General features: G+C 29.2%; 1 protein-coding gene across 2 annotated transcripts in view; it reads right to left on the reverse strand.

Annotated features, from left to right (window-relative positions):
- Window positions 1-25,134, reverse strand: part of LOC130899338 (zinc finger protein castor homolog 1) — a 158,336-nt gene that overhangs the window by 102,701 nt on the left and 30,501 nt on the right. For both annotated transcript variants that reach the window (XM_057809217.1, XM_057809216.1), the window contains exon 2: window positions 13,659-13,741. In XM_057809217.1, the coding sequence (XP_057665200.1) occupies window positions 13,659-13,725 (67 nt within the window). In that variant the 5' untranslated portion in view covers window positions 13,726-13,741. The remainder of the gene's footprint in view (window positions 1-13,658; window positions 13,742-25,134) is intronic.

Consider the following 25,134-nt stretch of genomic DNA (forward strand, 5'->3'; position numbering starts at 1 on the left):
GGTTCGTTTAATATTTCGTCTTTATCGTCTGAATCATCAAATTATTCACGTAAATCAGAATTAGATCGATTAAAATCGATTTTTAGACAGAACCGGATTCGGCTCACAACGTAGAAAAATAAATGAAATATATGTTTCAAACAAAGATTGAAAAATTAAGAAACTTCAGACATAATTCGATTTTTTTACTTTTTTAACAGTTTTGTAAATATTTTCGACTAGTGGTTTGTTTAATATTTCGTCTTTATCGTCTGAATCATCAAATTATTCACGTAAATCAGAATTAGATCGATTAAAATCGATTTTTAGACAGAACCGGACTCGGCTCACAACGTAGAAAAATAAATGAAATATTTGTTTTAAAAAAAGATTGAAAAATTAAGAAACTTCAGACATAATTCGATTTTTTTACTTTTTTAACAGTTTTGTAAATATTTTCGACTAGTGGTTCGTTCAATATTTCGTCTTTATCGTCTGAATCATCAAATTATTCACGTAAATCAGAATTAGATCGATTAAAATCGATTTTTAGACAGAACCGGACTCGGCTCACAACGTAGAAAAATAAATGAAATATTTGTTTTAAAAAAAGATTGAAAAATTAAGAAACTTCAGACATAATTCGATTTTTTTACTTTTTTAACAGTTTTGTAAATATTTTCGACTAGTGGTTCGTTTAATATTTCGTCTTTATCGTCTGAATCATCAAATTATTCACGTAAATCAGAATTAGATCGATTAAAATCGATTTTTAGACAGAACCGGACTCGGCTCACAACGTAGAAAAATAAATGAAATATTTGTTTCAAACAAAGATTGAAAAATTAAGAAACTTCAGACATAATTCGATTTTTTTACTTTTTTAACAGTTTTGTAAATATTTTCGACTAGTGGTTCGTTTAATATTTCGTCTTTATCGTCTGAATCATCAAATTATTCACGTAAATCAGAATTAGATCGATTAAAATCGATTTTTAGACAGAACCGGATTCGGCTCACAACGTAGAAAAATAAATGAAATATATGTTTCAAACAAAGATTGAAAAATCAAGAAACTTTAGACATAATTCGATTTTTTTACTTTTTTAACAGTTTTGTAAATATTTTCGACTAGTGGTTCGTTTAATATTTCGTCTTTATCGTCTAAATCATCAAATTATTCATGTAAATCAGAATTAGATCGATTAAAATCGATTTTTAGATAGAACCGGACTCGGCTCACAACATAGAAAAATAAATGAAATATTTGTTTTAAAATAAGACTGAAAAATCAAGAAACTTTAGACATAATTCGATTTTTTTACTTTTTTAACAGTTTTGTAAATATTTTCGACTAGTGGTTCGTTTAATATTTCGTCTTTATCGTCTAAATCATCAAATTATTCATGTAAATCAGAATTAGATCGATTAAAATCGATTTTTAGACAGAACCGGACTCGGCTCACAACGTAGAAAAATAAATGAAATATTTGTTTTAAAAAAAGATTGAAAAATTAAGAAACTTCAGACATAATTCGATTTTTTTACTTTTTTAACAGTTTTGTAAATATTTTCGACTAGTGGTTCGTTTTATACTTTGTCTTGATCATCAGAATCATCAAATTATCCACGTAAATCAAAATTAGATTGATTAAAATCGATTTTTAGATAGAACCGGACTCGGCTCACAACATAGAAAAATAAATGAAATATTTGTTTTAAAATAAGACTGAAAAATCAAGAAACTTTAGACATAATTCGATTTTTTTACTTTTTTAACAGTTTTGTAAATATTTTCGACTAGTGGTTCGTTTAATATTTCGTCTTTATCGTCTAAATCATCAAATTATTCATGTAAATCAGAATTAGATCGATTAAAATCGATTTTTAGACAGAACCGGACTCGGCTCACAACGTAGAAAAATAAATGAAATATTTGTTTTAAAAAAAGATTGAAAAATTAAGAAACTTCAGACATAATTCGATTTTTTTACTTTTTTAACAGTTTTGTAAATATTTTCGACTAGTGGTTCGTTTTATACTTTGTCTTGATCATCAGAATCATCAAATTATCCACGTAAATCAAAATTAGATTGATTAAAATCGATTTTTAGATAGAACCGGACTCGGCTCACAACATAGAAAAATAAATGAAATATTTGTTTTAAAATAAGACTGAAAAATCAAGAAACTTTAGACATAATTCGATTTTTTTACTTTTTTAACAGTTTTGTAAATATTTTCGACTAGTGGTTCGTTTAATATTTCGTCTTTATCGTCTAAATCATCAAATTATTCATGTAAATCAGAATTAGATCGATTAAAATCGATTTTTAGACAGAACCGGACTCGGCTCACAACGTAGAAAAATAAATGAAATATTTGTTTTAAAAAAAGATTGAATAATTAAGAAACTTCAGACATAATTCGATTTTTTTACTTTTTTAACAGTTTTGTAAATATTTTCAACTAGTGGTTCGTTTAATATTTCGTCTTTATCGTCTGAATCATCAAATTATTCACGTAAATCAGAATTAGATCGATTAAAATCGATTTTTAGACAGAACCGGATTCGGCTCACAACGTAGAAAAATAAATGAAATATATGTTTCAAACAAAGATTGAATAATTAAGAAACTTCAGACATAATTCGATTTTTTTACTTTTTTAACAGTTTTGTAAATATTTTCGACTAGTGGTTCGTTTAATATTTCGTCTTTATCGTCTGAATCATCAAATTATTCACGTAAATCAGAATTAGATCGATTAAAATCGATTTTTAGACAGAACCGGATTCGGCTCACAACGTAGAAAAATAAATGAAATTTATGTTTCAAACAAAGATTGAAAAATTAAGAAACTTCAGACAATTCGATTTTTTTACTTTTTTAACAGTTTTGTAAATATTTTCGACTAGTGGTTCGTTTAATATTTCGTCTTTATCGTCTGAATCATCAAATTATTCACGTAAATCAGAATTAGATCGATTAAAATCGATTTTTAGACAGAACCGGACTCGGCTCACAACGTAGAAAAATAAATGAAATATTTGTTTCAAACAAAGATTGAAAAATTAAGAAACTTCAGACATAATTCGATTTTTTTACTTTTTTAACAGTTTTGTAAATATTTTCGACTAGTGGTTCGTTTAATATTTCGTCTTTATCGTCTAAATCATCAAATTATTCATGTAAATCAGAATTAGATCGATTAAAATCGATTTTTAGACAGAACCGGACTCGGCTCACAACGTAGAAAAATAAATGAAATATTTGTTTTAAAAAAAGATTGAAAAATTAAGAAACTTCAGACATAATTCGATTTTTTTACTTTTTTAACAGTTTTGTAAATATTTTCGACTAGTGGTTCGTTTTATACTTTGTCTTGATCATCAGAATCATCAAATTATCCACGTAAATCAAAATTAGATTGATTAAAATCGATTTTTAGATAGAACCGGACTCGGCTCACAACATAGAAAAATAAATGAAATATTTGTTTTAAAATAAGACTGAAAAATCAAGAAACTTTAGACATAATTCGATTTTTTTACTTTTTTAACAGTTTTGTAAATATTTTCGACTAGTGGTTCGTTTAATATTTCGTCTTTATCGTCTAAATCATCAAATTATTCATGTAAATCAGAATTAGATCGATTAAAATCGATTTTTAGACAGAACCGGACTCGGCTCACAACGTAGAAAAATAAATGAAATATTTGTTTTAAAAAAAGATTGAATAATTAAGAAACTTCAGACATAATTCGATTTTTTTACTTTTTTAACAGTTTTGTAAATATTTTCAACTAGTGGTTCGTTTAATATTTCGTCTTTATCGTCTGAATCATCAAATTATTCACGTAAATCAGAATTAGATCGATTAAAATCGATTTTTAGACAGAACCGGATTCGGCTCACAACGTAGAAAAATAAATGAAATATATGTTTCAAACAAAGATTGAATAATTAAGAAACTTCAGACATAATTCGATTTTTTTACTTTTTTAACAGTTTTGTAAATATTTTCGACTAGTGGTTCGTTTAATATTTCGTCTTTATCGTCTAAATCATCAAATTATTCATGTAAATCAGAATTAGATCGATTAAAATCGATTTTTAGACAGAACCGGATTCGGATCACAACGTAGAAAAATAAATGAAATATATGTTTCAAACAAAGATTGAAAAATTAAGAAACTTCAGACATAATTCGATTTTTTTACTTTTTTAACAGTTTTGTAAATATTTTCGACTAGTGGTTTGTTTAATATTTCGTCTTTATCGTCTGAATCATCAAATTATTCACGTAAATCAGAATTAGATCGATTAAAATCGATTTTTAGACAGAACCGGACTCGGCTCACAACGTAGAAAAATAAATGAAATATTTGTTTTAAAAAAAGATTGAAAAATTAAGAAACTTCAGACATAACTCGATTTTTTTACTTTTTTAACAGTTTTGTAAATATTTTCGACTAGTGGTTCGTTCAATATTTCGTCTTTATCGTCTGAATCATCAAATTATTCACGTAAATCAGAATTAGATCGATTAAAATCGATTTTTAGACAGAACCGGATTCGGCTCACAACGTAGAAAAATAAATGAAATATATGTTTCAAACAAAGATTGAATAATTAAGAAACTTCAGACATAATTCGATTTTTTTACTTTTTTAACAGTTTTGTAAATATTTTCGACTAGTGGTTCGTTTAATATTTCGTCTTTATCGTCTGAATCATCAAATTATTCACGTAAATCAGAATTAGATCGATTAAAATCGATTTTTAGACAGAACCGGATTCGGCTCACAACGTAGAAAAATAAATGAAATATATGTTTCAAACAAAGATTGAAAAATTAAGAAACTTCAGACATAATTCGATTTTTTTACTTTTTTAACAGTTTTGTAAATATTTTCGACTAGTGGTTTGTTTAATATTTCGTCTTTATCGTCTAAATCATCAAATTATTCATGTAAATCAGAATTAGATCGATTAAAATCGATTTTTAGACAGAACCGGATTCGGCTCACAACGTAGAAAAATAAATGAAATATATGTTTCAAACAAAGATTGAAAAATTAAGAAACTTCAGACATAATTCGATTTTTTTACTTTTTTAACAGTTTTGTAAATATTTTCGACTAGTGGTTTGTTTAATATTTCGTCTTTATCGTCTGAATCATCAAATTATTCACGTAAATCAGAATTAGATCGATTAAAATCGATTTTTAGACAGAACCGGACTCGGCTCACAACGTAGAAAAATAAATGAAATATTTGTTTTAAAAAAAGATTGAAAAATTAAGAAACTTCAGACATAATTCGATTTTTTTACTTTTTTAACAGTTTTGTAAATATTTTCGACTAGTGGTTCGTTCAATATTTCGTCTTTATCGTCTGAATCATCAAATTATTCACGTAAATCAGAATTAGATCGATTAAAATCGATTTTTAGACAGAACCGGATTCGGCTCACAACGTAGAAAAATAAATGAAATATATGTTTCAAACAAAGATTGAAAAATCAAGAAACTTTAGACATAATTCGATTTTTTTCACTTTTTCAACAGTTTTGTAAATATTTTCGACTAGTGGTTCGTTTAATATTTCGTCTTTATCGTCTGAATCATCAAATTATTCACGTAAATCAAAATTAGATCGATTAAAATCGATTTTTAGACAGAACCGGATTCGGCTCACAACGTAGAAAAATAAATGAAATATATGTTTCAAACAAAGATTGAAAAATTAAGAAACTTCAGACATAATTCGATTTTTTTACTTTTTTAACAGTTTTGTAAATATTTTCGACTAGTGGTTTGTTTAATATTTCGTCTTTATCGTCTAAATCATCAAATTATTCATGTAAATCAGAATTAGATCGATTAAAATCGATTTTTAGACAGAACCGGATTCGGCTCACAACGTAGAAAAATAAATGAAATATATGTTTCAAACAAAGATTGAAAAATTAAGAAACTTCAGACATAATTCGATTTTTTTACTTTTTTAACAGTTTTGTAAATATTTTCGACTAGTGGTTTGTTTAATATTTCGTCTTTATCGTCTGAATCATCAAATTATTCACGTAAATCAGAATTAGATCGATTAAAATCGATTTTTAGACAGAACCGGACTCGGCTCACAACGTAGAAAAATAAATGAAATATTTGTTTTAAAAAAAGATTGAAAAATTAAGAAACTTCAGACATAATTCGATTTTTTTACTTTTTTAACAGTTTTGTAAATATTTTCGACTAGTGGTTCGTTCAATATTTCGTCTTTATCGTCTGAATCATCAAATTATTCACGTAAATCAGAATTAGATCGATTAAAATCGATTTTTAGACAGAACCGGATTCGGCTCACAAAGTAGAAAAATAAATGAAATATATGTTTCAAACAAAGATTGAAAAATCAAGAAACTTTAGACATAATTCGATTTTTTTCACTTTTTCAACAGTTTTGTAAATATTTTCGACTAGTGGTTCGTTTAATATTTCGTCTTTATCGTCTGAATCATCAAATTATTCACGTAAATCAGAATTAGATCGATTAAAATCGATTTTTAGACAGAACCGGACTCGGCTCACAACGTAGAAAAATAAATGAAATATTTGTTTTAAAAAAAGATTGAAAAATTAAGAAACTTCAGACATAATTCGATTTTTTTACTTTTTTAACAGTTTTGTAAATATTTTCGACTAGTGGTTCGTTCAATATTTCGTCTTTATCGTCTGAATCATCAAATTATTCACGTAAATCAGAATTAGATCGATTAAAATCGATTTTTAGACAGAACCGGAGTCGGCTCACAACGTAGAAAAATAAATGAAATATTTGTTTTAAAAAAAGATTGAAAAATTAAGAAACTTCACACATAATTCGATTTTTTACTTTTTTAACAGTTTTGTAAATATTTTCGACTAGTGGTTCGTTTAATATTTCGTCTTTATCGTCTGAATCATCAAATTATTCACGTAAATCAAAATTAGATCGATTAAAATCGATTTTTAGACAGAACCGGACTCGGCTCACAACGTAGAAAAATAAATTTGTTAAAAAAAGTGACAAAAGCTTACAAAATGAAGAAAATTAAAATCTCCGAGTGAACCAAGCCTGATTTTGTGGAACCTAACCTAAACTATTTTCTACTAACCTTGAAGAAACCTTTAACCTTGAAATATAGCAGCAGGAAATTACAGAATTAATTATTATCTAATTAGAAAAACCCATTTAGGACTTTTGGGAAAAAAAGGAATGTTATTAAAATATTGAAAAAATATCATGGACTGTACCAGAACGTTTTAAAGATAAATGAAAAGTTGTAGTGTTTCAAGATGGGGATTTATAAAAAACTCGTCCAATTTAGTATCCATTTTTGAACAAAGTCCACGAATGAGTAAAAACTAAGACATTCCCCACAACTTCTTGGCAATCTGAGAAAAATTCATCGTATTTTTAGTCTTGATATTCACTCGTAGCTTCCTAATTCGATGAAATATGGAAGTTTCCATCAAAAACTCCGTAATTTCTATTCTATTTTTTTATTTCAGCATCTTAAAACCATTAGGTTTATAAAGAGAGGTCTGTGTTGTTATTTAATTATAGTTTTGATGGAGACAAACATATCAAATGGAAAAGAAACTTCTATTTTTACCAGTTCCCCAGTCGTATTCGGTCTGGGGTTAATTTTGGACCAGTAGCTGGTTTTTTTGACTCAAGATTAGCTGATTTTAGTCTTCTTCTGACTGTCCAGACACTCACACTTCTCACTCTTCTCGGAATCGATCTTGAGCGAAAACCACCGAGCCATTGATGTGAATCACCAGTTTCTTGGTAACTGAATCATGTTCAGCGCACCAGCCACTTCTCGCTGATCGAATAAGGGAGATATTTAACATCCAGGATGTCGTGAGACGTCTTCATCATCACATTTTGCAGCTAGGCAACCATTGATGCAAACAGAGGACCAAGTCCTAACGTACGATACGAATTAATCCGATTTCGTTTTTTTTTTTGTTGAAAGGGAGTCCTTGGTTTATTATTTGGCGTGATTTATGCGTTGGTTTTTATATTTTTGTTAAGACTTCCCAGTAGTTTTGTGTAAGTAGTAATCTTTTATTGAAAACTGTAACTGTGGGTTTTTTCCGAAGATACTTTTTCATTTACGAAACTATGCAACATCAAATTAAATATAATAGATACACGAACTTTTTGGCAGTTGTTTTGGAAAGTTAATTCGGTCTAATAAAAGAGAATGCTATTAAAACTTGCATTTTCCTATCTGTTGGTATTAAAATAAATTACCATCGCCGTTGAACAATACATTTCTTGGTGCCAATTTCTATAATTGTAACACATATTTATCACTATGGTCTATTAACAGAGTTAAAAATCAAGATTTGCGTATCCAAAAACAAATTTGGATCGTTCGTAATTGAATTTTATAAAAAATTTAACAACAAAATTTATATAACCTTCATCAGAGCGACCAGGTGCCCAGGTATCTTCATATTGTTTATATCTAATGTAAGAATTCCAAATTTGCTTTTACTTTGAATATTTTCATTATTATAGAAAGTAAATTCTGGTCCTTATAAGCAAAAAACTGAACCAGGTGCAATTGAAGGTTTGGCCATTCAAGGAACTGTGTAAACTTCGAAATAAATTGTAATCAGATGGTACTAGATCAGGGATGTACGAGGGATGTGGCAGCACTTCCCAGCTAAACTCCAAGAGTTTCCCACGAGATTTGTGAGGCCTTGGCGGAACTTTGAACTAATTTTGGTCGTTTTTCATTGATTGCTTCATCCAGTTTTATTAATCTTTGACAGTAAACATCAGAATTGATCGTTTGGTTCGTTGGAAATAGCTCGAAAAACACTACATCTTTGATATCCCACCAAATTGACAGCATGAGGTTTTTTTTGATGTTTTTTGACTTTCGATGTGGTGCTGGTTCAGCGTGTTTGCTCCATGATCTTTTTTGAACTGTATTATCCATTTTTTATTAGTTTTCATCATTTCGTTCAAAGTGCATATCGTTGATTGTTTGTGTTAAACGAATTTCTTTCAATTCGTGAAGTAGACAAATATGAAGCTCGTTTTAGTGCCGGAAAAAAACTTTATTTTGTAAAAATATGTTTTGGTTTTCACGAAATATCGAAAAAAGTTTAATGGGTCATTCAATATTCGGAAAAATGTTATTGATAAATAGTTAAGAGGTTTTTGAAAATTACAGCTACCTACAGAGAGCAAAACGTAATTTTCTTTAAATTTGAAAATTCTAAATCACTCATTTAAGGGTTAAATCAAAATGGAAAGTTATAACTCACTTTAAACAACAAAATTTTGGACATCAATTTTAGAATGAAAATTGGTAATTTTATATTTTTGATGCCCCCTCGTTTTTTGGCTCCAGAAAATCGAAAAAATTATCCTATTTCGATGAATTTTTTTTAAATCTTCGTTCTAACAGAGGATTTACGAAAAAAATAATGAGAATGAGATAAAATTAAAAGATTTATTGGTTTTAGGACTTTAAATGTTGATGAAAATGCATTCGTTTACATATAATTGTTAATAACTTTTTTACAAATAATTTAATGAAGTTGTTATATTTTTTTTCATAATCTACACAAAAAAACGAACAAATTTATAAAAAATTTATAAAAAATGTTGATTTATTATGTTTTTACATTAAAAAATAATGACAATTTTGATCAAAATTGACGTTTTTTTACATTTATCGTTTGTACCTTTTTTATTAAGTAAACAAAAACATTCATCATTCTCATAAGGATTAAATAAAAATAGAAAGTTATAACTCACTTTAAACAACAAAAACAAAAAAATTTTGGACCCCAGTTTTGGAATGAAAATTTGGTAATTTTGTACTTTCGCGGTTCCCTCGTTTTTTGGTTATAGGAAATCGAAAAATTGTCCGATTTCGATGAATTTTTTTTTAAAATATTCGTTTTTACAGAGAATTTACGAAAAAAATTATGGGAATAAAAAGAATTGAAAGTTTTGTTGATTTTAGGGCTTTAAATATTTATGAAAATGCACTCGTTCACATATAATTGTTGATAACTTTTTTCCAAATAATCAAATGGAGTTGTTATATTTTTTTCATAATCTACACAAAAAAACGAAAAAATTTATAAAAAATTTGTACAAAAAATGTTTATTATGTTTTTACGTTAAAAAATAATAATAATTTTTATCAAAATTGACGTTTTCTTACATATAATCATTTGTACCTTTTTTATTAAGTAATTATGAAAGTTTTATGAACAAAAACATTCTAAAAATCATTTATAGTAATCGAGTTTACAATATTAAAAGTAAATTTTGAAAAATTGAAAATTTTCACCATTAAAAAAACTGTTATCTTACTAAGGTACTAAAAGTTAGAGATAAAAAATTAATTAACAAACATTTTTCGAATTTCTTTTTTCCAAAATATTCGTTTTTTTGTGTAAATTAACAAAAAAAATATTGGAGCTGCGTTCGATATTTTGTAAAAAAGTTATGAACGATTATATCCGATTAAGTGCGTTTATGATCACATTTAAAGTCATAAAACTATAAGAAAACATCAGGTGGGATAATTCCCAGATTTTTTTTATAAATCCGCCGTAAAAACGAAGATTTTAACAAAAAAATCATCGAAATCGGACGATTTTTCGATTTTCTAGAACCAAAAAACGAGGAATCCGCAAAATTATAAAATTACCTTAAAATATAAGAGAAAATTCAAGTTACTTCAAATTATAAAAAATTATAGTTATTTACGATTAAAAATATATAGTTTATCAAATTAATTATAATTTACAAATTTTAAATTGGAATTATTTATTTTTAAAAATATTAAGTACGTCTCTGCGTATCTGTATATACATCTTACATTTATGCCCAAAACAACCGAAATATGGTAGAGAACAAAAGTCGAATTCTCCGGACTAGTCGTTTAAATTTTTTTTTTGTTTTTCATTTGTCAAAAATTCATTTGAGTCTGCAATGGTTTTTGTCTAAATATTTCTTTGGATGAATACGAATCGAGTGAACGTGCATGGTTTTAACAAAATTTAATAAAAACTTGCAAGAATTTGGGGAAGCGGACTGTCCACAATTAAAATTTTTAGTTCTGAGAACGTCGACAAATGTAGAATATCGGGAAAATATTTGACGTTTTGTTTTTGGGCGTTTTATCAACTTTCAACAAAAAAATAATCAATTAGCAAAAATCGTGGACGGAGCTAAAGAAAAAAATGAACAAAAACAAAATATCAAACATATAAAATTGATAACACAACTAAAAACAATAATGATCGAAACATCGGGAACATATTGATGTCCGAGAAGACTAAAAAGTCACCGGGGATCCAAATCTGGAGTATACGCTGGATACGGAAGCGATTTGAAGCCTAATTCATGCAATTTTCATTAATTTGTTACACGATGTATTATCTTCGTAGAAAACAATTTTTTTCCTTTTCAAATATGAAGTTTTCCCACGATTTTATACTATAAGTGATTGTACAGGGTTATTCTAAAAGATAGACCCATTTTTACAAAATTCTTATTTAGCTACATGAATAATTTTTACACCAATGAAAAGGGGAAGTTTCAAAGTTTTTTTTTGATATATTACAAGTGTAAACAGGCGGTGATGGTTCTAGAAATGGCCGCTACAGTTATCGCGGCAATAGACCGCCATTTTATGACACTGTCAGTTGTGAATAAGATGGCGACTGTACAACACGAGGTGTTCTGTGTTATTGAGTTCGCAAATTGTAGTGCTGAGGACATTTCGTGCTGAATTTGGTATTAAACCCACAAATAGAAAAAGGCATTAATCGTTGGTTTAATCAATTTAAATTGACTGTGTGTAAAACCAATCGTGTGTGTCAGAAGATGATGTCAAACGGATAGAAGACAGTTTTTTACGCAGTCTACCAATGAAACAAGTAGAAAACTTTGAATACCCCAACCAAATGCATGGAAAGTTCCGACTCTGAACGATCTGCGGTTACTTACACTTTCAATACATTGAAAAAAACTTTGAAACTTCCTCTTTTCGTTGGTATAAAAATTATTCATGTAGCATTTGTACTTGGGTCCATCATTTAGAATAACCCTGTAGTGTTAGCCACAGAATATGCCTTAAAAATAAATGCAAACTTGGGTGTTTAGGGATTTTCGAAGCCGATGGTAAAAAAGGCCCAACACAAAAAGAATTGCTTCGCGTTATTAAATGTCTAAATGTCTCTTTAAAACCTTTCATAATTCAATCAAATTTTGACTCTAGTTCAGACGATTCTGACTACAATTATTATTTATAAAGATACTTTAGAATTGAGATGTTTATTTTTCTATTGTTTATTTTTCTTTGTGGTTTTTGTTTGAAACTCTAGAAAAAAAACGAATTTGATAAAAAATGGATCAGTTCACGTCTGGTATCCTGTTTAAGCCAAACGCTCTCATAGGCAGGTACGTTTTACTCGTCTATTAACGTTTTATAAGTTCCAAATCGATCTGTCCATCAATATAAGTCAAAAATTAACAATATTGATACAAAGAATATCACATCACTATAATAGTAAAATGATTAAACTATAATAAGTCATTTCAATTGAGAAAACTTCTTTTGTACATAGAAAGAACCAAAGTTTTATCCTGTATAGTGCGACGTTTTGTTGTACCTTGTTTAAACACTCAAATGTACCAATTTCAAACATCTTCTTCGATGTCTTTAACTGTTCTTTGTTTTTCTTCAAACTGTTTTTCAATTTTTGATTTTTTCGCTGTTGTATTCCGATTACTTGATAAATAATCATTTTCCTAGGTATTAAATTGTTATTATTAGTCATAAAATTCGATTTTCTTGTAAAAACTACTAAAGTTTTCTCTAAAATCATAAAATCTGAAACTTCAATGGCTCTTTTAAACATAAATTGCCAGATATTATGAAATGAGCACTCGGACTATCAAAGTTGATATTTATTTATCTTGACATTTGACTGTTTTTTCTTGACAATTGACAGTAATGACAAATTATCCATTACTAGCTTCACGATTGGTAAATGACAGTAAATTTGTGTTGGTGAAATTTACATAGCGAGTTGATCTTTTTATTGGTTAGGTTTTGTGATGCAATTCTCCACGTTATGAAGTTGATTTATTACGTACAGTCCACTAGGTCGCCCATATACAGCACTCAAAAAATTTTGTTCCACATAATTAACATTGTACAACTCCAAGTGCTGCTTTTGATCTTCAATAGTCGTTTTTGGTCGATTGTGATTTCGCATCTTCTATATTATGAAAACAAACGCTAAAACAGCTTTAGAAGTAATTCTGAACCCCGTGATATAAAGAAAAAATACTGGAAACTGAAATTCGATCTTCATTGGCACCGATTCTTCAATTCGGGGACGTTAAATTGCATGGTAGAAGACATTGGACTAACGCCTCTATTAAGAAGCAGAATCGGCTGCTTACTTTAGATCCAGTAAAGTATTAAAGACACACGAAGTTTCCATCAGTTGCTTCAGCTCCACCAACAAATATTTTAGAACGTGTATCGTGCTTTGTTAGGTTGTACAATCTTTTTTTTTACACGAATTAAATCTTGTCTAAAATGAATTATTAGATGTTTGATTGACTCACCAGAATTCAGACCGAAGGAATTTGGTGATATGAGGCCAGAAGTGACAGTGGCCATAGTCGACAACATATGTAAACTGTCATTCCTGTGGACAAAAAAAAATTGTTAGTAATGCAACATTTTTGTAAAATCAAAAATAATAGTGAATAAAAGTTTGAAATATTTTCTCTCATATTCGTTCAAACTTTGTCTCAAATGCCCGTAGTTTGATGTGAATAAAAACACATGGTTAGGTTCAGAAGTTGAGTTCTTATAGTCTTTTCAAACGGTTTGCGAGCGGCTTGCAACGAATGCGTCGCGAACACGACGACGATCAAGATTTTGAAATTTATTATTCAGAAAAAAAAATCATAAATTGTACCTTCATCGTTAGAGCTCTCGTTATAAACACTTGGTGAAGAATTTATTGGCTGCGATGAATCATTCCAATAAATAAACGCTACTCACTATGAACACATAGCATACCAGTTGCTTCAAACAATATTTTTTGATAAACAATGTCGACAGGTCTGTTATTTTGACATCGTTAAGCAAATTCAATTCCTTCAAAAGCTCTTGTCAACTAATCAAAGTTTATCGAGCTTTTGGAAATTTTTGCAACGGTACAAATTTTCTATGTTTAATATTTTTATTCGAACTCTAAATTAGACTTGATTGAGAGGTTGTAGGCTATGAGAAATTGGAGTCAAAGATGAAGGATATTTGATAGGTTTTGTATTATTGCCTTTGTGTCCTTTAGCAGGATTAACTACGCAAAAATAACAGTAACGGAAATAATTTTTTGGTTATTTCTAAATTTTTTGGTACGTTGAACATTTATTTATATGAAACAAATGATTTTTCTCACTAGAAATTTGTGTATCCATCTTCCAACCTTTCAAGTAAGTTTTATGAAGTGTTTACAAGTATTTCTCATTCCGATCGAGGTACTTTCAAAATATTTGATTTGAACGCGTAGAAGATGTTGACTTAATAGTTTATTTATGTTTTAAGTGATGTAGTGAAGGCCGAGACAGCACTGAACATCACCAGCACCAGGTCGCCGTCAACTCCGGAAACAGTGACCAAAATCAAGCAAATTGTGCGTGTAGATTGTCGAATAAGCATCCCGATGATTATCAAGGTTGTTAACACCAATAAAGAAACGCTTAAAACAATTTTAAGCATGACAAAAGTCTGCGGGAAGTTAGCGCCTAAAAATTTGACTCCTGATTAAAAGCTCTTGCGTCACCGGGTCGATTTGAGTCGATGGAGAGCTCCCGAAGGTCCTCACCGAAGAAGACTTCCAGTACGGCTTGGATGAGTGTAAAAAACCCTTTTTCGTTACCCAGTTTCGTTATTTAACAGCCAGATCTCGTTAATTTTTTTCTTTGTATATTTATTTTCATTCGTCTAGAATCCTAGTTCGAACGCATTAATTCTTGGCAAGCGAATTTATTCTGTACAAAAAAGAAAAGGCCGAAACACTGTTTTATTGGTGATTTATCGTATTCTATATACGCGTCGAGATACTGAAAACTCGGTAGCTGGAATCGATTTAAATGCTAATATTAACATTCGACATCAAGTCTCGTTCGGAAAAAGCTCATTTCAGATTGGCAGATTACAGTATTTAAAATGTTTAGGTGGAGTTTTGACCGTTCAAGTAAAATTATACGAGATTATTAGCAGTTTATACGATCACCAGAGGCGGGACTTCAACACGAATTTTTTCTTATTTACACAACAAGCGATTTTAACTCACAAATTAATTATTTCACAAACTAATTTACTTAGTTAATGTTAGGTTATGAATTCATCATATATTTCAATTAAATTCACGATACCTTCAACAGAAATGATTGTACGACATTATGGATAATTTTAACGTACCAAACAAGTTGATAAACTTTACCAAAATGACACTTGTTTATACAAAAACGACAATAAAGACAAAACAAAGAATGTCAATATATTTCCAGTCCAATAAGGGGTTAAAACATCGTTGTTTAATATAATATTAGAATGGATAGTACGTGGGTTTGTTTAAATAAGACATGGACATTAAAACAAGTTCCAAACCTCAAAGGAAATAAGCAACTAGAAGATTTTTGATACAATTGAATGAAAAAGCGACTTGTATATATCCTGGGGTGCTTATCGAGGACGACGGTGACGATGGAGACGAAGACATAACGTGGGAAAAACTAAAATATAGAATTTATTTGGAAAAGTCGAATTGAGGAAGATTAGATCCAAAAGAATACAGCGGGTTGGGTCACATACATAAGATATTAGATTTTAGAGCAAAAACAAATTATGAAAATGAACGAGACAGAAAGTCCGAGGAAAAGATAGTACGCAGAGATGACGGAAAACCTACAGGACTGGAAATCGAAAACAAAAAATAGGAAACAGTTAAAAGGAATCAATTCCAAACTATGGACGTGTAGTTTTTATATTTATATGTAATGTTAATTAAAATGATGTTTACTTTTCTTATATAATGAAAAGAAATTGAAAAACAAGTGGATACGATCGATGTACTTAAGCAGGACGCATTCAATTGCACTCGATTGGATCAACTTTTGTTGAAATGCATCATTGGATTCGTTCAGTCTGGTCCAGAACAAATAGATCGTTTCGTGAACGGTAGGGTGTGTCGAAGGGGTCAAAATAACATTTTTGGAATCTACGTAGAATTTTTGTATACTTTTGTCTAAAAAATTTTTTTGAAAAATGCATACTTTTCGAGTTATTAATTTTTTTGTAAAAAAACTTAACCGTTGCAGACCCTTATAAATTATTTTTTTACGAGGATACCCTTAAAGATATGAAAATGATTTCTATTCGGTTGCTTCTAACAAGGTCAGACGTATTTAAATCTATTTTGAACAATTTTTCATTTTATACAGGGTATGTATAAAAAGTGTTCAAAGTTTAACTTCATAAATATTAAATTATTTTATTTTTTTAAATAGAACCACCCGGTTTTTTCTATTTTAATAAGACGCAGGTGTGGTCTAAATTTTATTTTGACACGTTGATACAAGCTTTAAGGAATAAAAAAGTATTTGTCTTTATCTTGTCAATCAATTGAAATTGTATTTATTAATCCTATTCCAACTTTGAACACTTTTTATACACATCCTGTATAAAATGAAAAATTGTTCAAAATAGATTCACATACGCCTGATCTTGCTTAAAGCAACCCAATAAAAATTATTTTCATATCTTTAAGGATACTTTCGTAAAAAAATAATTTAAAAGGTCCCGCAATAGTCGAATTATTTACAAAAAAATTAATCACGTAGGTTTCAAAAATGTATTAATATATAGGGTGTACCATTTGAAATAACAAAGTTACAGTCGACTTCCGGTTGTACCGGAAGTCGGTCATCTTTGAAAATATTTTAGTTAAAAAGATCGTATCCGAAAACCTAAACGTAGAACTTTTCATGATTCTACTATAAGTATTTTGCCAGATACAGATAGTTTTAACTCGTCGTTGGACACCCTGTATAACTCGTCTCGTTCTGATTTGACAGCTGTGAATATTTTCAGTAGAGCAGCTTTCGTATTGGCTTGATAAACAAAGCGTGGAGATGCAGAAGTCGGCTGGTGAGGTTATGGCATCAATAGTATGGGATAATCATGGTATGAAAGGTAAAACCATAAACAGCGTCCATTACGTACCACTATTGCCATATTTGAAGAATGGAATCGCGTAGAAAGAAGAAGAAGAAAGTGCTGTTTTATCAAGATAATGCACCGTATCAGAAATCAATGATAATCATGACAAAATGGCGAACATTAAGCTTCTAATTGCTTCCTGATCCACCGTATACTTCAGAACTGGTTCTCAGCGATTTTTTTACGTTCTCAGATTTTGAGAGGCTGCAGATTTAAGATAAATGTTATGATGATTAGGGATTATCGCCGAAAAATATTAATATATTCTGAATGCATCATTATTGGTTATATTTGTTCTTGGATAACATTTTCTTCAGATTCTAACGAGTTAAAACTCATTTTGATATGATAAATCAATAAAATACCACACATTTCACTATGAGTTCTGGTAAATAAAAAATCTAAACTGGAAAGAAGGTGTTTCGATTCAGTGCGAGTTACCCGCTGCTGATGAGACTAAACCGAACCGGTTTATATAATTATGAATAATTTCAGTTGGTAGAGCTACCGGCGGAGGTATATAGAAGACAGTTACTGAAAGAGGATTCACTTAGAGTAAGACAATGTTAAATCACATAAAATTACGGTACAAGTCACATCCAGCGTTTATTCCAGATTTTGCACTGTTAGATTATTAATTATTTAGTTTTATGACGAAATTTTTGTATGAAAAAAGTTTGCATCCAAAAAAATTTTAAAAAGGGTGAAAAAAAGTTGTAAAAATATCTGGAAAATAAATTGTGGTCTTATATTATGAACGTCTCTCGTATATTTATGATCTAATTATTATTAGATTTTTATTTATTTAGATGAATAAAAAAGGCCGTAGGTGTTGATATTTCAACAAGAAACGAGGTTGGTGACTTTTAAAAATATGTTAATATGTCTAAAATCAAACCAACTATTATTAATTCTCGAAAATTTGAAATTCAAATTTTTTAATTACATACTTTTACGTTTTGATTGATTACCGTAATTATAAAATTTAAAATACGAAAACTATGAAAATTATATAAAAATTATTAGTCCCTTTCAGCGTTTTTTTTAAATAAACTCGTAATTTTTTTTTTTTGAATTATACGTTTCAGTTTTTATCTTATTAAGTTGCTTAATATCGACTATAAAAATCCATATTAACGTGTTTTAGGATACCAATTATACCTCAATAAAAAAGCCAAAAACTATAGTTGAATTTGAAAGATTATATTCCAGTCGTGCTTGATATTACATAAATTTAATCGACATCAATTCTTATTTCGTACTGGAACCAAAATATTCAAAACCGTTCCACGAAACATGGAAACACTATCTACAACTATATGTTCAATAATCATACGCCAATTTGACAGCTAAATTGTCACACGCTAATTTGACAGCTAAATTGTCACACGCCAATTTGACAGCACGATTTTTAGTGAATTTGCATTGGGGTTAACTTTTTTACTATATTGAGATATAGTTCTCCCGAATTCGGACGAAATGTATATAGTCCGGTTAATTTAGACAAAAAAATAGTGGCCAAACAAAAAAAAAGCTCCCGGAAAGCTAAATATTAGTGAAGAGCTTGGGTTAATTATTACAAATAAAGTTTTGAATAATCCCCATCGAATCTATGTGTGGTACAAAAGTTATTCCGGCTAAAAAGGGTCGTAATTTGAGGTTTTTTCGATTTTTCTCGAAATTTAAGTAAGTTTCACTAAAAAAACTTCAAGCACACGTCGCTTCAATTATTTAAGATGTCCTTTTATTAGTCCGGTCAATATGGATATTAAAAATAACAAAAAATCCTGGAAAGACAAATGTTGTTGGAGAGTTTGGGCTTTTTCTCGAAAACGGTAATTTTTATAAAAAAAACTTCGAACTAACATAATAGATCTTGAAATTCTCTACAAAAATGACTCCAATAATTTTTTTGTTAAGAGTTATCATTCCTGAGATATGGCGATGTTGAGAGTCACATTATACATGATATGATACATGACATATAAAGCATGAATTAACAGCGAATATTGCAGTGAAACAAGCTCAAAATGACGCAGATGTCATCATAATTTGAGCAGCAATAAAATATATTTATAAACATCCAGCAAGAGGAAGAAGACGAAGAAGAAATAAGAAGAAATCGAAGAAGACATGACTGTTGAAGTAGACTTTTAAGTATATGAATCTGATATCTCAAGAATCGTAACTCTTAGAAAAAAATCATTAGGGCTATTTTTGTAGAGAATTTAAAGATCTACAACTTTCGTTTGAAGTATGGTTTGATAAAAAATACCGTTTTCGAGAAAAAGCCCAATGTTTCCAACAAAATTTGTCTTTTTGCTTTTTTAAATATCTATATTGACCGGACTAATAAGAAGACATCTTAAATACTTGATGTCACGCGTGCTTTTCTCGTTCAATATTAATACGAGGTATTTCCACAATGTAAATTCCGTTTCTATTCCTAAGAACCGTTTTTGCAACAGAAAAGTCATTTTGATCAATTTTGATTGATTATAAATAAAGCTCAAGATAATTTGAAGTTTGATTTTATTTTTCGAAATGATTTCATTAATTTGGAGAGGTATTGAGAATGTACCAATTAAATGGTTGATTCAAATATTTCTTGAGGTCTGTAAAGCTCTTCAATGGAACAGAAAATCAGCTATACAAATTATATTATAAATCTGTGCTTACAAACTCTGTCCGAATTTATAAATCATTTGATATCTCATCTCCAAGAATTCTTTTTTAAAGTATTATTACATAATGTGAGAGAGCAAAAAATTTACTACAAATTTGATGTTGACAATTTTTTTCGTACGAGCAAAAATAAAAGAGAAATCGGTGGCTAAAGCTGTGCTTACAAGCTTCATCCGAATTTATAAATAATTTGATATCTCATCTCCAAGAATTCTTTTTTAAAGTATTATTACATAATGTGAGAGAGCAAAAAATTTACTACAAATTTGATGTTGACAATTTTTTTCGTACGAGCAAAAATAAAAGAGAAATCGGTGGCTAAAGCTGTGCTTACAAGTTTCATCCGAATTTATAAATAATTTGATATCTCGTCTACACAAATTTTTTTCAAAAATCTCATTCCATTATGTGATAGAGCATAAAATTTACTAAAAATTTGATGTTAACAATTTTTTTCGTACGAGCAAAAATAAAAGAGAAATCGGTGGCTAAAGCTGTGCTTACAAGCTTCATCCGAATTTATAAATAATTTGATATCTCATCTCCAAGAATTCTTTTTTAAAGTCTTATTACATAATGTGATAGAGCAAAAAATTTACTACAAATTTGATGTTGACAATTTTTTTCGTACGAGCAAAAATAAAAGAGAAATCGGTGGCTAAAGCTGTGCTTACAAGCTTCATCCGAATTTATAAATAATTTGATATCTCATCTCCAAGAATTCTTTTTTAAAGTCTTATTACATAATGTGATAGAGCAAAAAATTTACTACAAATTTGATGTTGACAATTTTTTTCGTACGAGCAAAAATAAAAGAGAAATCGGTGGCTAAAGCTGTGCTTACAAGCTTCATCCGAATTTATAAATAATTTGATATCTCGTCTACACAAAATTTTTTCAAAAATCTCATTCCATTATGTGATAGAGCAAAAAATTTACTACAAATTTGATGTTGACAATTTTTTTCGTACGAGCAAAAATAAAAGAGAAATCGGTGGCTAAAGCTGTGCTTACAAGCTTCATCCGAATTTATAAATAATTTGATATCTCGTCTACACAAAATTTTTTCAAAAATCTCATTCCATTATAAGATAGAGCACAAAATTTACTACTAATTTGATGTTCACAATTTTTTTTACGAGGAAAACCTAAATAGATACCGGGTACTCAAAACTGTTGTTTGAATTTATGGATTAAATAATTGATGTCGTTTTCCTAATTTTCCCGGACTATTACATCGTTAATTGATTTTTTTTCTCAATTCATATAAACTCACTTTCGTAGTTACTACATAATAATCAATCAGTCTGTCACGAGAAAATTATCTATAACAATATTTAACAATTCAAAATTAAAGCGTTCACTTTATTTAAACAAATTCAAGGTTTGTACAACCAGAAGAAAAGTTATGATGTTTATTGCTAGTTTTTATAATAGAATATTTTTTACTTCACAACATTATGGTAATTATTTATTCATTATACAGTTTCTTAGAAACGACAACGTCTTAATTGAATTCAAATTCGTTCAAATACGTTCGAATAAAAAATTTTCGCATCATTTATCATTGGACAATTTTATTATGACATGATGTTAATCAAAGTCAAGCTACTTGGGATAAAACTGTAGCCAAACCTTCAAACTACTGTCTAGTCTTCTTGGTAAACGATATGTTAGTTTTTTTTTGTGAATTTCGTGACGAGAGCTTGTCACCGATTTTTCTAAAACCTAGTACCAGCTGTACCATTAACCACGTGAAAATAAATGATCTAACAAATTTTTTAACATTCTTCACTCCTAAATTCAGCACTAGAGCTTTTTTTATGTAAAAGCAAACTCACTGAGAGTGTGGAGATGTCTGTGGATACTGATATTCAGCTTCAGGAAGTAATGCCTTGGTAGTTGATCCTGCAGACGTCTTGGGGTCTACAGGCGAACTCGATTTTCATGAACCATGTCTTCCAAATACTGCTCTAGGTGGGATTATGCTCAAGGAAGAGCTTTTGTAGTGGTATTATTGATAAAACATAGTCAGTATCCTTGGGGTATGCTTGGGAGTCAATCTCCAAATGTGTGAACAATAATCCGATGATGATCGAATCTGGGAGGATTGAAAACTGTTTCTAAGTATACGTTTTTGTGGTCTTGAAATGTTTGTGAAGTGTTTTTGGATAATTCATCCACGTGGAATGCAATTTGCGATGATGGTTATATCTGCGTGGTATGCAAAACCGTCATTTGTTTAGACCAAAAAAAAATTTGCTCAATTTCTGTTGGAAGTAAATTTGAACACTGTTTTAAGATGATTAATGGAGAATATTTTGAAAAAAACCTTTGTTCCTAGGTCAGTTAGATTGCAAATCCCAATTTAGGACGAATGTCAGATCAAAATTTCTGAACGTCGCGTTCAATTTTCGATGGAAATATCAAATTTAAAACATGATATACAAAATCCTCTAGTTTTCATTATTTTTTTGCGCGATAATTTGCCCATGATATTAACTTAATGGTAGACAGACATACGAGGGGAATACAGAAAGTTGAAGTTGAAAAAACCATAGACAAACTGATCGCTATCAAGGCGGAAGTGATTCTACCATATGTCTACGACTCGATCAACAATGAACTTGATCAAGGTTAGTTTCCAAACATTTGAATCATAATTAACTCATAATTTTTTCTAAATATGTTCAGGGGTGTCTCCTGAATGTAAATCCAAGTGGGCGTCATGGAGGGGCTTCACTTCAGCCGCCATCTTGAAAAACACGTTTTATCAAATATTTCGCGAACCGCACATCGTGGGAGGAAAATTATACAAATCATTATTGTAGATAATATAATTTTACATCTTTTTTATTTGAAACTTTTTTTTGTATAACGCATAGGTTTTTAATTATAGCGTTCCAAAGTTTTTTCAATATAGTTTTTGCTAAATATTTAGCATCGTAAGAATTGTTATTGTTATTCTTAATATTATTATTATTAATTAACGTTAGGCTTGTATTATGCTAGTTTATATTGTACAGTATTATTTTATTTTGTAAATTATAATATATTGTAATATTAAAAATGATAATCTGATTTACAGCGTAATAGCTCCTAAACTATAAATGCTATGGAAAAAAGTTTTTGATGAAATTGATAGAAAATTTCATGTTCTACAATTTAGTTACCACCATTTTTAAAGTTATCATTGACCATTAACTAAATATTTAGCAAAAACCATATTGGAAAAAGTTTGGAGCGCTATAATTGAAAACTTATGCGTTATACAAAAAAAAGTTTCAAATAAAAAAGATGGCAAATATTATTATCTACAATAATGATATTAACAATTTTTGTCGTACGATACGCGGTTCGCGAGATATTTGATAAAACATGTTTTTCAAGATGGCGGCTGAAGTGAAGCCCCTTCCGTGACGTCAACTTGGATTTACATTGTTGTTTATGTTGTTTTCAGAACCTACTTTTTTGGTTGGGGCTCTTGGACTATAATGTTCGATCTAGATTGACTGTACTATAATTTCTGTAACAATCTATTTACTATGTCAATTTAAAGACAAATTAAAGTGTAATTAAAAATTTTCTTCGGCCTCTTGTATTGTTTTAGTGACTAAAAAGGTAATTGGATTACAAGTACAGCTGTTTTAGGTTAATTCATCGAAAAAAATTACGGCGATGAATCATGATTTTATGATTCACCTCAAAAACGTATTTATCACTTAAAAAATTATTAATTTATAAGTGGCATTCGATTTCTTCTTTTTCGTTCTTTAGAATTATTGAAAATATGACAACACGAAGGCGGCTTTACTGAAAATACTGACAGCTGTCAAATTTATACAGGGTGTCCCACGATTAGTTAAAACTATCTGTATATGACAAAATACTTATGGTATAATCATGAAAGTTTCTACGTTCGGGTTTTCAGATACGATCTTTTTAACTAGAATATTTTCAAAGATGGCCGACTTCCGGTTGTACCGGAAGTCGACTGTAACTTTGTTATTTTGAATATATTAATATATTAATAAATTTTTGAAATCTATGTGAAATTTTAGTCTACTTTTGTCCGAAAACTTTTTCCGGAAAATTTATATTTTTCGAGTAATTAACTTTTTTGTAAAAAATTTGACCGTTGCAGACTCTTATAATTTATTTTTTTGCGAAAATATCCTTAAAAATATGGAAATGGTTTCTATTAGGTTGCTTTTAGTAAGATCAGACGTATTCAAATGTATGCTGAAAAATTTTTTATTTTATACAGGGTGTGTATAAAAAGTGTTCAAAATTTAACTTCATAAAAATCAAATTTCTCTTTTTTTAAAAATAGAACCACCCGGTTTTTTCTATTTTAATGCATTCAGGGGTGAAAAATAAGGCAAATCCTTTTATACTTTCCCATACCTAAACCTCACCGTTATCCAGATATTAAATGATTTCTGTAAATTTATAGAATTTTGCTACAAGTATTTTGCCCTATACAGTCGTGGGACACTCTGTATATATACGCGAACCTGAAGAAATATATGTCATAATGGCGATTATGATTAAGCGAATATTTCCATTTTTGCAACAAGAAATTATTTAAACATTAAATCACGTTATGTCTCATTCATATATAAAATGAAACCCCAAAACTCAAATCAAATTTTGCGAAACTCAAATGTCAATCGTTGGTAATTGTTATTAATCACTGCGATGATGTACAAAGTGGATTTTTCTAATTTATTCAGGGAATTTTTCCATTTTCTTTCAATATGTTTATTATTAATCAATTTATGTAACAACTGAATAGGTAAATCAAAATTATTGAATTTAAAAGTTAACAGTTAACTTTTTTAGTTAATTTCAAATTAAATATGTTAAAATATAGAAAAATTTCGTGACTAAAACTTCTAGTTCATATATAAAATATAATAAAATCTACTAGCGATGTTATACGGGGTGAATCTATTGAATCTACGATTTGAATGAAAGCAGTTATCATCTTCAGAATTTTTGACTGAAATCTCTCGATTCCAAATGGATTTCAAAATAATCGATTCCGTCCCTTTAGAATTTCGTGTTCGTTCATAATAACGAAGGGGTAGTTTTTTTTATCTGTTTGTGGATGGATTT

The sequence above is a fragment of the Diorhabda carinulata genome, chromosome 11 (genome assembly GCF_026250575.1).
Source record: "Diorhabda carinulata isolate Delta chromosome 11, icDioCari1.1, whole genome shotgun sequence".
Lineage (NCBI taxonomy): Eukaryota > Metazoa > Arthropoda > Insecta > Coleoptera > Chrysomelidae > Diorhabda > Diorhabda carinulata.